Source organism: Trachypithecus francoisi, unplaced genomic scaffold (genome assembly GCF_009764315.1).
Source record: "Trachypithecus francoisi isolate TF-2019V2 unplaced genomic scaffold, Tfra_2.0 Lachesis_group0, whole genome shotgun sequence".
Lineage (NCBI taxonomy): Eukaryota > Metazoa > Chordata > Mammalia > Primates > Cercopithecidae > Trachypithecus > Trachypithecus francoisi.
Window position 1 is genome coordinate 135,722,746 of NW_022681453.1, and position 15,107 is coordinate 135,737,852.

General features: G+C 44.7%; 1 protein-coding gene across 4 annotated transcripts in view; it reads left to right on the forward strand.

The window, feature by feature from the left end:
* Positions 1-15,107, forward strand: part of XYLB (xylulokinase) — a 71,650-nt gene that overhangs the window by 13,219 nt on the left and 43,324 nt on the right. For all 4 annotated transcript variants that reach the window (XM_033212061.1, XM_033212063.1, XM_033212062.1 and 1 more), the window contains 2 exons: positions 10,159-10,228; positions 12,751-12,831. In XM_033212061.1, coding sequence (XP_033067952.1) covers positions 10,159-10,228; positions 12,751-12,831 — 151 coding nt within the window. The remainder of the gene's footprint in view (positions 1-10,158; positions 10,229-12,750; positions 12,832-15,107) is intronic.

Genomic DNA, 15,107 nt, shown 5'->3' on the forward strand with positions numbered 1-15,107 from the left:
CCAGTTTTAATTTGTTAAATACGTGGCAGAATGTCTGGTTACAGTTTTTATCTGTTTTGTGAAGTCCACATTTTTTGGTGAGCTTTTGTTGCTCTCTTCCTCTTTTTCCCTAGTAGTATCTTTTTAAAAAAATCCATGTTATTATTATTATTATTATTGTTATTGAGACAGAGTCTCTCTCTGTCACCCAGGTTGGAGTGCAGTGGCGCCATCTCGGCTTACTGCAAGCAAGCTCTGCCTCCTGGGTTCATGCCATTCTCCCGCCTCAGCCTCCCGAGTAGCTGGGACTACAGGTGCCCACCACCACGCCTGGCTAATTTTTTTGTCTTTTTAGTAGAGACGGGGTTTCACAGTGTTAGCCAGGATGGTCTCGATCTCCTGACCTTGTGATCCACCTGCCTTGGCCTCCCAAAGTGCTGGGATTACAGGCGTGAGCCACCACACCCAGCCAAAAAAATCCGTATTATTGAGTATAATTTATGCACAAAATGCCATCCATTAAAAATGTATAATTAAGTGTATTTCACAGCTATATAGACCTATAGCTGTGAAACTACCACCACAATCAAGATACAGAATATTTATATCACCCCCCAAAAGATCCCTTTTTTCCCACTTACTGAGACAAGCTCAGTTGTGGAGACCCCAACCCACCAGTGCTAGAGGAATAAAGACAAAGACCCAGAAATAAAGTGCAGTGTGGGAATCAGGGGGCTAACAGCCTTGAGAGCTGAGAGTCATGAATAGAGTTTTACCCACATTTTTATTGACAGTAAGCCTGTGATAAACATCATTTCTATAGATTATAGATTAGCTAAAAGCATTCCTTATGGGAAACAAAGCATTCTTAGCAAGGAGCAGAGAAACAGACTCTGGCTGATTATCTGCAGCAGGAACATGTCCTTAAGGCACAGATCGCTCATGCCATCGTTTGTGGTTTAGGAACGCCTTGAGCGGTTTTCCACCCTGGGTGGGCCAGGTGTTCCTTGCCCTTATTTCGGTAAACCAGCAACCTCCAGCATGAGTGTCATACCCATCATGAGCATGTCACATTGCTGCAGAAATCCTGTTTATGGCCAATTTCTTTAAGGCCTTTTTATGACAGGCTTAGGGCCTGTTTCTAGCATGTCTCCCTTTTTGTTTTTGCAAAGTGATAAAGGCAAAGGCAGTTTTGTCATGGTGGGCTACTTCTCGCAGGATTCGGGATCCACATCTGCGGACTACACAAAGACGAACAACACAGATTAAAAGCACAATCATCATTAAAGTCACAGAGCCTCCAAGTGTCTTGATCCATTGTAATGGATTAATAGCTGCTAATCCATCTGCAGATCCTTCAGGCACTTCAGTTCCTGGCATTAGCATCAGATGTGCCTGAGAGGCTTGAAATACTTGTTCCTTCAGTTTTGCAATACCCAAAGATAAATTTCCAGTATGACCCTTTAAATGTCTCTTAACTCTTTCCCACTCATGTTCTGTTTCATTATACAGATGAGGAGTAATGCGAACATCAGAAGTATTCTAATCACATTGTAACTGCATTCTATATTCTAAACTAACTACATGATCTTCCAACCATACAATAGTTTGTCAGAGATCATTAATCTGATTAGCTAGTTTCTGGTCTATATTAGCTTGGGAATTCCACAACAAAGTAGAATTTTTCTGCCAATTATTTACATAGTCTGCTGTTTGTACTGTGAAATGCAAAGCAACTCCAGCTGCTGCTGCAGTAGCTATGACAGCAATCAATCCTATAATGATTAAAATTAAAGTGGCAATGAAACGCTGAGAGCATCTCAGAATCTTTTGAAGAATTTCAGTAATAACATGCACAGAAGGAGAGGCTTCCCAAGGACGGGAAAGCTTTACAGGTATCCATATTCCTTCTCAGGCTCTTACCACTAAAATTGAATGATCAGTATTATACAAGGAAGAATTCACACAAGAAAGCAATCTACATTCTTGACAAGTCACATGATGATTAGGGAGATCAAGTATTAAATCACCCACTACTAGCAGGAAAGGAGGATGGACACAACTCTATATCCAGACTGAATCGTTGTGAGCCAATTCTAACATGTAATTAGGATTATATTGGGTTGGCTTAGTATATTTCCCTTCCCAAATCTTTATCTTTTGCAGTACCATTAATATTTTCCACAACTCCTTATGTTTAGCTCCTACAGCAGACCATATCATTTGGGGTTGAGGTGTCACTACACCACCATATGCCCAAATAATAGGAACTCTCGCTGTACTTTTTATAGTGTCCACCATCTGATATCGTTTTGTTTAGATGCAGGGTGACCATTACCTACAGATTGAGAGGTGAGCCTCGTAAGTGCCCCTTTAGGGGACCAATCAATAATGACTCCATATGAATCATTACAAAACACCTGTGCGTGCCCTGCAATACAAGTAAATCCCTTCATTTTTTCTGACCATGTCCAATCTACTTTACAGATAGGTTTTTGAGGGTGGTAAACTTTGGTTACAGGAGCATAATCACTGTGATAAATACTAAGAGCAGAAAGCATATGTAATTGTGCCACAGAGATGTTATGTTCAGGCACTATTGCCAGCCAAGATTGATGACTGGGAGGTAAACACCTGTTGGCTTTTCCCAAGCAAATAGGTAGATGCTCAAATCCCAACAATATATTCATAATTATTCCCTCCTTTTGGGGGTGAGACGGGCCTCTATCATCTGTAGAACCAGGCATCCAAAAACCATTAGTGTATACCTCCATTGTGGGGGGGGGTGTCTAACCATGTTGCTGGCTGTAGAAGTGGTGGAAAAGGAATATATGCTGAATAAGTATAATTGTTTTTTGTTTCAGCAGTTACTGGGGGAATACTCATGGCAATGGTGAGCACAGCCATCATAGCTACCATTAGATTATTCATTGTAATTGGTCATCCCGCCTTCTTCAGATTTTCTTTCGCCATCTGTGTCAACTTCTTGATCTGGTCCCAGGTGGGTGGCTGTGCCTGACAAGTGTTGCTTGCTGAGACTGGTGTCTTCCTGATTGCCTGTCTCAACATGGCTGCAGCTGTTGGGGTCCTCGGGTTACTCCCAAAATCTCTTCTTCAGCATCTGGCTCATGATAAGGTTTCAGGTGTCTTGATGATATCCAAATCGGCTGCTGATTTTGGCCTGGAGAAACACAAGCATAACCTCTACCCCATGTTATTTTACATATTTCCCAACTTTTTAAAATCAGATCTCTCCACCAAACCAGTTGTTCTGCTTCTGTCTTTGCAGCTGGTTTCTGTAGATGCTGTTCAGCTGCTAATAGCATCTGGCCTTTAGGCAGGCTCAAAAAATTTAAAGTTAATAATGCTAGATTTAGTTGCATATGTGAAGTCCTATAGTCACTGTCTCTCCTTTTCTGTTTTTGCAACTGCTGTTTCAGGGAGAGATTATTTCTTTCCACTATGGCTTGCCTTTGAGAATTATATGGGATACCAATAATGTGTTTAATATTCCATATAGAAAAAAATGTAGCTAGAGCTTGGCTAGTGTAGCCTGGGGCATCATCTGTTTTAGTAGAAGCTGGAATGCTCATCACTGCAAAACATTGCAAAAGGTGACATTTAGGCCGGGCGTGGTGGCTCAAGCCTGTAATTCCAGCACTTTGGGAGGCCGAGACGGGCGGATCATGAGGTCAGGAGATCGAGACCATCCTGGCTAACACGGTGAAACCCTGTCTCTACTAAAAATACAAAAACTAGCCGGGCGAGGTGGCGGGCGCCTGTAGTCCCAGCTACTAGGGAGGCTGAGGCAGAAGAATGGCGTAAACCCAGGAGGCGGAGCTTGCAGTGAGCTGAGATCCGGCCACTGCACTCCAGTCGGGCGACAGAGCGAGACTCCGCCTCAAAAAAAAAAAAAAAAAAAGGTGACATTTAACACAAGCAGAAGACTCTCCTGATTGGCATGTAGCCCAGACAAAGTGAGAAAAGGTGTGCACACATACATGAACATAAGCTAGTCTCCCAAACGAGGGAACATGTGTGACATCCATTTGCCAAAGAGGATTATGTTCCAATCCTCGAGAATTAACTCCTCCTGTAAAAGATGAGGAATGCACCATTTGGCAAGTTGGGCATTGCTGGATAAAAGCTTTAACTTCTTTCCAGGTAATGCTGTATCTGCGTTTGAGACCAGAGGCATTAACATGGGTTAAACTGTGAAAGTGTCTAGCATTAGATATTGCAGTAGCAACTAGGCGATCAGCCATTTGATTCCCTGTAGTTAAAGGTCCTGGAAGAGGTGTATGAGCACTAATATGAGTAATGTAAAAAGGGTACATTCTGCTCCTAACTGCTGTTTGCAGTTGGGTAAATAAAGTCGGCCGGGCGCGGTGGCTCAAGCCTGTAATCCCAGCACTTTGGGAGGCCGAGACGGGCGGATCACGAGGTCAGGAGATCGAGACCATCCTGGCTAACACGGTGAAACCCCGTCTCTACTAAAAATACAAAATCTAGCCGAGCGAGGTGGCAGGCGCCTGTAGTCCCAGCTACTCGGGAGGCTGAGGCAGGAGAATGGTGTGAACCCGGGAGGCGGAGCTTGCAGTGAGCTGAGATCCGGCCACTGCACTCCAGTCCGGGCGACAGAGCAAGACTCCGCCTCAAAAAAAAAATAAATAAATAAAGTCATCAGTTGCTCATCTGTGCAGAATTGTAGCTGAGCATTTTCAACTAACTGTGTAGAATGAACCATATATGAAGAATCAGAAATCACATTAATAGGCACATTAAAAGCAGTCGATACCTCAATTACAGCTACAAGCTCTGCTTTTTTAGCTGAAGTATAGGGCGTCTGGAAAACTACCTTTCGATCCAGAATAAGAGGCTTTACCATTACTAGACCCATCTGTGAAGACATTCTCAGCACCTTCAATTGGTTTGAATTTAGTTATTTTAGGGAGAATCCAATTAGTTAGTTTCAAAAATTGAAACAGTTTCACGTTAGGAAAATCATTATCGAGAATACCCACAAAGTCAGCTAAACGGGTTTGCCAAGTAAGACTATTTATAAAAGCTTGCTGTATTTGTGCCTTTGTGAGAGGGACAATAACTTTTCCAGGATCATATCCATGTAATTTAACAATCCAAGTTCCCCCATTTCCTATTATAGTAGCAATTTGATCCAAATAAGAAGTCAAAGTCTGTGAATTAGTATGTGGAAGGAAAGCCACTCTACAAGATCTTGCTCTTGAACAATAACACTAGTAGGTGAATGCTGAGTTGGAAAAATTAGCAAATCTATAGTCTTCTCTGGATCTGTTCTATTTATTTGGGCCTTATGGACTTGCTTTTCGATTAGCTGCAGCTCTGCCTCAGCTTCTTTTGTTAATTGCCAAGGGCTAGTGAGACTAGGATCTCCTCTAAGGATAGGAAACAGATTACTCATGGCATAGGTAGGAATGCCTGAAGCAGGCCGTATCCGATTAATGTCCCCTAGTAGTTTTTGAAAGTCATTCAGTGTTTTCAATTGATCCCTATGTGTGGTTCAATTGTGGCACAATAGTAATGTCATTTACTAAGGTCCCCAAGTAGGAGTAAGGAGTAGTAGTCTGAATTTTGTCAGGAGCTGTAATTAAACCGGCATGAGAAATCGAGTTTTGCAAGTGATTATAACATTGGAGTAATATTTCTCGAGTGGGGGCAGCACAAAGAATATCATCTATATAATGAATAATGTAACAATTTACGAGTAGGTTCAATTGCTTGTCCTACATAAGTCTGACAAATTGTTGGACTGTTTAACATGCCTTGTGGCAACACTTTTCAATGAAAATGCTTACAAGGCTGCAGGTTGTTGACCGCAGGAATCGTAAATGCAAACCATTCACAGTCTTGCTCAGCTAAGGGGATAGTAAAGAAACAGTCTTTTAAATCTATGACTATTAAAGGCCAATTTTTTGGAATCATAGCAGGAGAAGGCAGTCCTGGCTGTAATGCCCCGATAGGTTGTGTAACTGAATTAATGGCTCTAAGATCTGTCAACAATCTCCATTTACCTGATTTAATAACAAAGACTGGAGAATTCCAGGGGGAAAATGTTGGAGCTATGTGTCCTTTTCTAATTGTTCAGTAACTAAGTTATCTAAAGCCTCCAGTTTCTCTTTACTCAGTGGCCATTGTTCTATCCAAATTGGCTTATCTGTTAACCATTTTAAAGGTATAGATTCTGGAGGCTTAGCAATGGCTGCCATCAAAAATGGTATCCTAAGCCTCGGCGGGAACTGTTTCTTTCCACTTTAAGCAGTTCCTTCAAACCTTGCAAATTTTTTCCTAGTCCCATACCAGGGACATACCGTATTTCATGCATCATATGTTGACTTGAGGGCTATACAATTGTTCTGGAATTAACACTTGTGCTCCCCATTGTTGTAATAAATCTTCCCCCATAAATTTATAGGTACAGAAGTTGTAATTGGTTAAATAGTCCCAGGTTGTCCATTGGGCCCTTCACAATGCAAAATGTAACTACTTTGGTATACTTCAGGGGCTTTACCAACTCCAATTGTGTTAAATTGAGTAGGTTGAATTGGCCACACAGACGGCCAATGCTGTAGAGAAAGGATTGAAATGTCCACTCCTGTATCTACCAATCCTTTAAATTTTTTTCCTTGAATGGTTATTTCACAGGTAGGATGCTTATTGGTAATTTGATTCACCCAATAAGCTGCTTTGCCTTGTTTATTTGTGCTTCCAAATCCTCCTGTTCGTTTAGTTTCTGCTTTCCCTATTTCCATATATGGCACAGTCAGGAGCTGTGCTGTACACTCTCCTGGCTCTGCTTTCCGGGGAACAGCAGTAGATATAACAATTTGAATTTCCCCATTGTAATCTGAATCAGTGACTCCTGTTTTTACCTGTACCTAGAAGTAATCCTACTCTCCCCCCTGGCAAGGGTCCACAGACTCCTGTTGGCCCTTTTTGCGGGAGTTCCCCAGGCAAAAGGCTCATAGCTTTTGTGCAGCATAAATCTACTGTGGCACTACCTGCTGTGATGGGGGACAGGCATTGTACAGGGGTGAGGGAGTGGCCAGAGCTGGAAATGACCCAGTTTGGAATGGGGCCCAGGACGGGCCCCTCATAGGATTTCCCGAAATCGGGTTCACATCTTTATCAAACTTAGAGTGACACTGATTAGCCCAGTGTTTTCCTTTTTTGCATTTTGGACATATTCCAGGCTCAGCAGTTTTCTTTTTACCCCCAACTGGCAGCCTGACTTACTGATTTTTTCGAACTTCTTTTTTAGTATGACCGTGTTTCCCACAGTTAAAACAAGCTCCAGGAAACGAAGTATTTCCTTTACCCACTGTCAGTCCTGCAATTGCCTGGGCTAGCACAATAGTTTTATGCAGATTACCTCCGATACCGTCACAAGCTTTAATATACTCAACCAAATGTGCTTTTCCTCTAATAGGTCACAGAGCGGCTTGGCACTCAGGATTGGCATTGTCGAAAACTAATAACTGCAACACTGTATCCTGAGCAGCAGAATCCGCAATCACCTTTTTAAGAGATTCCTGTAACTAAGCTGTAAAATCTGCATAAGGTTCTTTCAGTCCCTGCTTTATAGCACTAAAGGAAGGATATTGTTCTCCTCCTGAAGTGATTTTTTCCCCAAGCTCTAATGCACACTCCTCTAAGCTGCTCTATAGCATCATCATGCATGACCACTTGTGCACCTAAACCAGCCCAGCCGCTGACCCCCAAACTTGGTCTGTAGTTATATTAACTTGAGGTTGGGCCTGGGCATTGTGAGCAGCCTGGATGGAAGTTTCATCTGCCCACCAAGTTTTAAATTTTAAGAACTGAGCAGCAGTCAGACAAGCTCGAGTAAGAGCGTCCCAGTCAGTAGAAATCATCTGACTGGAGACAGCAACATTCTTTAACAGTCCCATTACAAAAGGAGAACCTGGTCCATATTGATTAATAGCTTGTTTAAATTCTTTGAGTAATTTCAAAGAAAAAGGCTCAAATATAGCCATAATATTCTCCTGTTGATCATCTGGGTGTAATCTAACAGGGAACTACCAAGCATCCATATAACCCTCTCATCTAGCTTGCTGAATTCCTGCCTGAGAGCGGTCACTCGAGGCACGGCTTGGACAGTCACTGGGACAACAACTTTTCACCCAGTGTCCTCCAGAAAAGAAAGATCTGGAGGGTCAGGCCACTCTTTTTCTTCAAAATAATGAGGGGGTGGAGAGGGGTAGGGACAAACCTCTCCCTCCTTTGCCACTTTAGCTGGCAAACGAACCTGCTTTGTCATCTCTTCTGTTACTTCGTTATACTCTCCTTCTTCCTCTGATTCCTCCTCCTCATCATCTGTGTGGAAAGGCTGCAAGGTGGAACGAACCAGAGCCCACACTGACCAGACAGTTATAGGAATATCCTCAGCACCATCCTTATATGCCTTTTTCAGTGTGCTGCCTACCTTTTCCCAGACCTCTACATTCATAGTCCCTTGGTCCAGAAACCAGGGACAATATTTCTCTACCGCACTAAAAAGCTGCATAAGTTGGCTAGTGCTAACCTTCACTCCCTGTTTTCTGAGGAGCTGCTGAAGCAGACTCAAATAAGCCTTGTGCCTGCTCGACCCTTGTCCCATTGTTACCCTGATGCTTCTGAGCTCCCCTTCTTACTTACCATGGGGATTGCTTAAGAGTACTTGGGTGTCCTCCAGCATAGTTCCATGTTCTCTAGCCGTCGCTCCGGCGACCCTTCGACCTGGGTTCAAGCCCCGTGTTGGGTGCCACCTACCAAGACCAGCACGGTTGTGGAGACCCCAACCCAGTGGCACTAGAGGAATGAAGACAAAGACCCAGAAATAAAGTGCAGTGTGGAATCGGCTAATAGCCTTGAGAGCTGAGAGCCACAAACAGAGTTTTACCCACATATTTATTGACAGTAAGCTTGCGATAAACATCGTTTCTATAGATTATAGATTAGCTAAAAGCATTCCTTATGGGAAACAAAGCATTCTTAGTGAGGAGCAGAGAAACAGGCTCTGGCTGATTATCTGCAGCAGGAACATGTCCTTAAGGCACAGATCACTCATGCCATCGTTTGTGGTTTAGGAATGCCTTGAGCAGTTTTCCGCGCTGGGTGGGCCAGGTGTTCCTTGCCCTTATTTCGGTAAACCAGCAACCTCCAGCATGAGTGTCATAGCCATCATGAGCATGTCACATTGCTGCAGAACTCCTGTTTGTGGCCAATTTCTTTAAGGCCTTTTTATGACAGGCTTAGGGCCTGTTCCTAGAACCCACTAGATATAAACAACCACTGATCTCCTTTTCTCAGTATAGATGAATTTACACCTTCTAGTCTATTCCTATATAAGTTATAATTGTGTACATATCAATAGTTCATATTTTTTCTTGCTCTGTAGTATGATATCACATATATGCACCACAATTTATCTGTTCACTTGTTTAGGGACACTGGATTGACTCCAGTTAATTATTACAGATAAGTCTGCTATGAATATTTGTGTACAAATATTTCTGTGGACTTAAACTTTCATTTCTCTTGGCTGGATACTTAGGAATTGAATGGCTAGATCACATGGTTATCTAATAGAATCTTGGTGTGGATTCTGAGCCTGGTTTTCTCTTTTTAAACACATAGTTAAAAGGGTTGGATTTTATCAGATCAGCTCTTTGCGCTAGAATCTTCTAGGAGTGAGGAGGGTGGGGAGAGGGTTCCAGTCAAACTTCCAAAGCTGTCGTCCAAGGACTTCCTGGTCTGTTGTGATAGTAGAGACACTCTTTCCTCCAAGGCAGCATCTCTGGGGAGCTGCCCCTCTTCTACCTCTCCAAACATATGGGGCTTGAAAGGGATTTTATAATCCAACCCTGCACTCCCCCAGGGTGAGCCTTTCTTATCTAGAAGGTTTCTTTAGAAGGTGCTTTCTGAGAATTGCCACCTCTGGGCCACTCTGGGCAATGTGCCTGTCTTTTCTTTCCATCTTTGCAGCCCTTGTGCCTGTTCAGTCAACAGTTCCCACTTGGGGTTGGGGAAGGTTCTCCTTCATCTGGACATTTCCAGAGTCATCTATCACAGGGTTTCTCCTGGCTTTGCAACAGTCTGCCTGCCCTGAGGCTCTGGCCTGATTCTCTGTTGTTCTTGCAGGACTCAGGGCGGTGTTCATGTGCACAAGGATGGGCTGACGGTCACTTCTCCAGTGCTAATGTGGGTCCAGGTAAGCGCAGGGATTCCTGTTCTCCTTCTGTCCCCAGCCTGTCTCACTGGCAGACTCGTTGATTTGCTAGGAAGTCCAAAGGTGGCAGCCAATGAGAGCATCTGTTGAAACCAGGTCCTCATGGGAAAGTGGAGTTGGCATGGCTCCTGGGACCAGGCTCAGCCTCAGCTGGTGTCAGCACTCCCAGGCTCAGAACTTCCAGGTGCTGGAGCCATAGTAGATGGCAAGTCCTGCCATTGACCATCTTTAAAATACCACAGAGCAAATCTTTTCCAAACATCTGCAGTCAGGCCCTGTGGCCTCCCTTGTACCATGAAATACAAACATAGGTTGGGTGTGGAGGCTCACGCCTATAATCCCAGCACTTTGGGAGACTGAGGCAGGTGGATCACCTGAAGTCAGGAGTTCGAGACCAGCCTGGCCAACATGGTGAAACCCCGTCTCTACTAAAAATACAAATGTTAAGCTGGGCATGGTGGCACATGTCTGTAATCCCTGCTACTCAGGAGGCTGAGGCAGGAGAATCACTGGAACCTGGGAGGTGGAGGTTGCAGTGAGCTAAGATTGCACCATTGCACTCCAGCCTGGATAACAAGAGTGAAACTCCATCTCAAAAAAAAAAGAAAAAGAAAAAAAGAAATACAAACATAACCCTCAGGGTCTTAGTGCTTAGCCTCCAGGATCCCTTAGCTCCCTAAGCATTCAGAATGGCAAGTTATGGCCTGGCCAGTCAGACTCATATCAGTCCCAAGCCAGGCCTGCCTCTGAGGATCAACAGGAAAGGAGAATGCCTGTAGCAGGATCTGGTGACCTAGGGGGCCACAGGAGCAGGGATGTGGAAAGCACAGAGAGGTATGGTAGCACCAGGGGCTACCTCATCATATGCTACAGGGTCCCCAAGTCCCTGAAACTGGAGGCCAACTAAGTGTGTGTCTTCCAAAGGCTTTTTTCAGTCCTCCAATACTATCTAACCAGTTCCCTATATTAAATTCTTTTTGTTAAAAATAACTAGTATGATTTCTTTTTTATTGGTGTAACCCTAATTCATACACTGGAGAATTGGGGTAAAGGATGGATTTTTATCCAGACAAACTGGCTAGAATGTACTTCAGAGGGAGCTGAGCCAGACCAAGGGGCAGAGTGGGAGGGTCAGGGGTTAGAGGCAATGGTCAGTGTCAGGAGGTCCCAGTGATGATGTCGAGGGCATCTCATAGGCCAAGGTCTTCACCTGGGGAGGTGAGTAGTGGGTGAGAGCCACGCTTGGGGGTGGGGGCCAGGGTGATTTCTGATCTGACACAGCCTCCAGGACCAAACTTGATCCTAGCTCTGCCAGCCCCTGTTCCAGCTGTGCCCCACTCCCTGCCTGAGGTTTGATGGGCACAGATAGAGATGGCATCCATAGCCAGGGCTGAAAGGAGCCCTCCAAGCAAAGGTTGGGGGTGGTGGAGTCAGGCAAAAGTGAGAGAGTCTTCTCTGCCTTCAGGAAAACACAGGTCAGAGAGAATCTTTAATTCCTGCTGTGAAATCTTAGGAGGATGGTGCCAAGTTCTACTGGGCACCACCATCCATCCCACTCATTGGGTTTTGCTAGAAAGGAGAGTCCAACCAGACAGTAGAGGCTGGAATAGGGGCCTGGAACAGGTGGCCATCATCTCTATCCACTCCCTCCAGCCTCTGGCTCCTGGATACAGGGAGTCTGGGCCTGATGCTCCACTCTCATGGGAGCTCTCTACTTTGCTCTTCACTTCCCTGTTGCAGTAAAGTCAGATCACTAATACAGTGGCTTGAAAATGCAAATAAAAGAAGCCAAAAGTTGGCTGCCTTACTTTGTTTGCTTTTGAGACAAGGTCTCACTGTGTTGCCCAGACTGGAGTGCAGTGGTGTGATCATGGCTCACTATAGCCTCAGTCTCCTGGGCTCAAGTATCCTCCCTCCTCAGCCTCCTGAGTAGCTGGGATTACAGGCTCATGCCACCACACCCAGCTAAATTTTTCATTTTTTTGTAGAGATGGGATCTCATTATGTTGCCCACACTGGTCTTGAACTCCTGAGCTCAAGTGATCCTTCTGCCTTGGCCTCCAAAAGTGCTGGGATTACTGGTGTGAGGTGATGGCATGCACATGTAGTTTCAGCCACTTGGGAGGCTGAGATGGAAGGATCACTTGGGCCTGAGAGGTTGAGGCTGCGGTGAGCTAAGATTGCACCACTCCATTTCAGTCTGGGAACCAGAGCAAGACCCTGTCTTGAAAAAAAAAAAAGGAGGGGGAGTAAAATTTGAGCATTGGTGGTTTATGATTCCATTTACTTAAAATATTTCTAGGATAGTTGACCTTTTTATTTGATTGATGCCTACTTGTTTAAATACTGTACTCTAGTGCTTACAAATCCCAAGTCGTGAGTTTTTTCATCATCTGCTCAGAGTCCTCTGCTGTAATGGCAGGCACTTGTGTTTCAATTCTGAGGCTTGCGTGTCTGATTCAGTGGTTCTGTGCAGTCATGGTGGGTTCTGTTTTTCTTCTCAGGCACTGGATATCATCTTGGAAAAGATGAAGGCTTCAGGCTTTGACTTCTCTCAAGTCCTAGCCTTGTCTGGGGCAGGCCAGGTTCGTTTGCAGCAGACTCTGTCTGCCATTTGAGGGTAACTGTCCTGGGCAATGGTGCTGGTGTTGAAGAGATGGCTCCCCTTGGATGGGGAGCAGCTCATTCTTGACAGGCATTGCACACATTTCACCGTGAATAAAAATCCCTACAACTATTTTACTTTGGAGACTGTATAACTTGTCTCATTGCAAAAGGATCTGAGACAGTTCTTAGGAGTAAGTGTTATATAAAATAGGACTCTTGGTGAGAGAATTGAGTAGAGGTCCTCTAAAGGGGATGGAGGAAGCAATTGACATGAATTTATTATGACTGCTTGGGGGCACCACAATTGCTTTTCTATTTCCTGAAAGTAAAAGCAAAGTCAAAAATGATTCTAATAATGATAGTTATTTCAGTAGAAGGAAGAGTATTAATAATGATATCAAAGGACATTGACTGAACACTTAGTGCATGCCAGATACAATTCTGAGGCCTTTCCAGATGCCATCCATCTTAATCCTTACAATTCTACAGGGTGGTGCTGTGGAGTGCTTGGTACACACTCAGGGCATCCTGTCTGGGTTTGATCCCTGGCTCTACCATTCACAAGCAGTGACCTAGGATGCGTCATCTGGCTTTCTGGTGCCCCTGTATTCTCATCTGTCATAGGGTCATTATGAGTATAAGTACATAGCACAGTGCCTCCTATTAATACGCAGTAAGCATTATTATTATTATTATTATTATTATTTTTTTTTTTTTTTGAGACGGAGTCTTGCTCTGCCACCCAGGCTGGAGTGCAGTGGCCGGATCTCAGCTCACTGCAAGCTCCGCCTCCCGGGTTTACGCCATTCTCCTGCCTCAGCCTCCCGAGTAGCCGGGACTACAGGCGCCCGCCTCGTCGCCCGGCTAGTTTTTTGTATTTTTAAGTAGAGATGGGGTTTCAACGTATTAGCCAGGATGGTCTCGATCTCCTGACCTCGTGATCCGCCCGTCTCGGCCTCCCAAAGTGCTGGGATTACAGGCTTGAGCCACCGCGCCCGGCCCGCAGTAAGCATTATTAAAGCTTGGGCTTCTGCTGTGATCATTAATATTTCCATGAGGCACAGAGAGGTGATGTCACTTACCCAAGATCACACCATTCTGGGAGTAGGAGTCAGGACCCAAGTCCATCTCATCCAGTCCCTTGGTGGTGCTGGGATCACTTTTCTCCATGCTGGATTACCATATTTTCAAATCCTTACTAGGATGTAACTAATTTTTCTGAAGATGCTTCTTCCTCCATGACCTAACAGGAATTTATTGTTTTGGTTCTTGTTAAACACAACAGAGATTCCCTGGGTGATCTTGTCTACTTTTCTCTCCCGAATCCCAGGCCTGGACACCCATTTCTCTCCTAGATATTCCCTGACACCCATGACTGAATATCCCACAAATGCCTCAAACTTAGCATGTCCCAGACTGAGTTCTGTCTCCCTTCAGACCTCCTCCTTTCTGGGTTCTCTTTCTCAGGGAATTCTCCCCATCCACCCAGGGCGCAACTCAGTTGTCATCCCTGACTCCTCCACCTTCCCACCCCACATCCAAGGGTCCTCACATCCCACTGATTTATTTGTGACTCTTGACTCTACCATGTCTTCTCCAGCACTACTTGCTTGTTATTCTTCTCCAGGTCTCTACCGCAGCCTCCCTGCCTCCAGCCTACCTTCCCCATGACTCCCACAAGCCCTTCATACATTGAGCCCTGTCCACACCACTCCCCCTAGTAATCCAGGGTTCCCACTACCTCCAAGATAAACCCCAGCCTCCTGAGTATGGTTTCAGGCACTCAGTGCTCAGGCTGTCTCCTTTCTCTTCAGCCCATCATGTACCCACAACCCAGCCTCAGGCCCACTGCTTAGAATGCCACCCTTCCCAGGACCTGCCTGGTGCCCCTCACCTGCAGATTCTCTGCATGCAACACACACTAGGACCCTTTCCTGATACTCACGACCACTTCCACCCATCTGTACCCGAGTTGGTCAGGTGCCTCTGTTCGCATGGCCCTGTCACTGCAGCTCCATAGGGTTTTGTAATTGTATACTTGTGTCCTTTTCCCTGACTCAACTCCAATAGCCTGAAGAACAGGGACGATAGTATCCTATTCATCTGTCCCAAGCCTGGCATGATCTATGTGCTTAATAAATGTTCGTTGAATGAATGAATTAGTTAATTAATGGGGTGAGTGAATAAATAAATGAATTTCAGGTAATATTACAAGCAATGTCTTTAAATGCAGTTTTACAAAAGGCATCAAAAT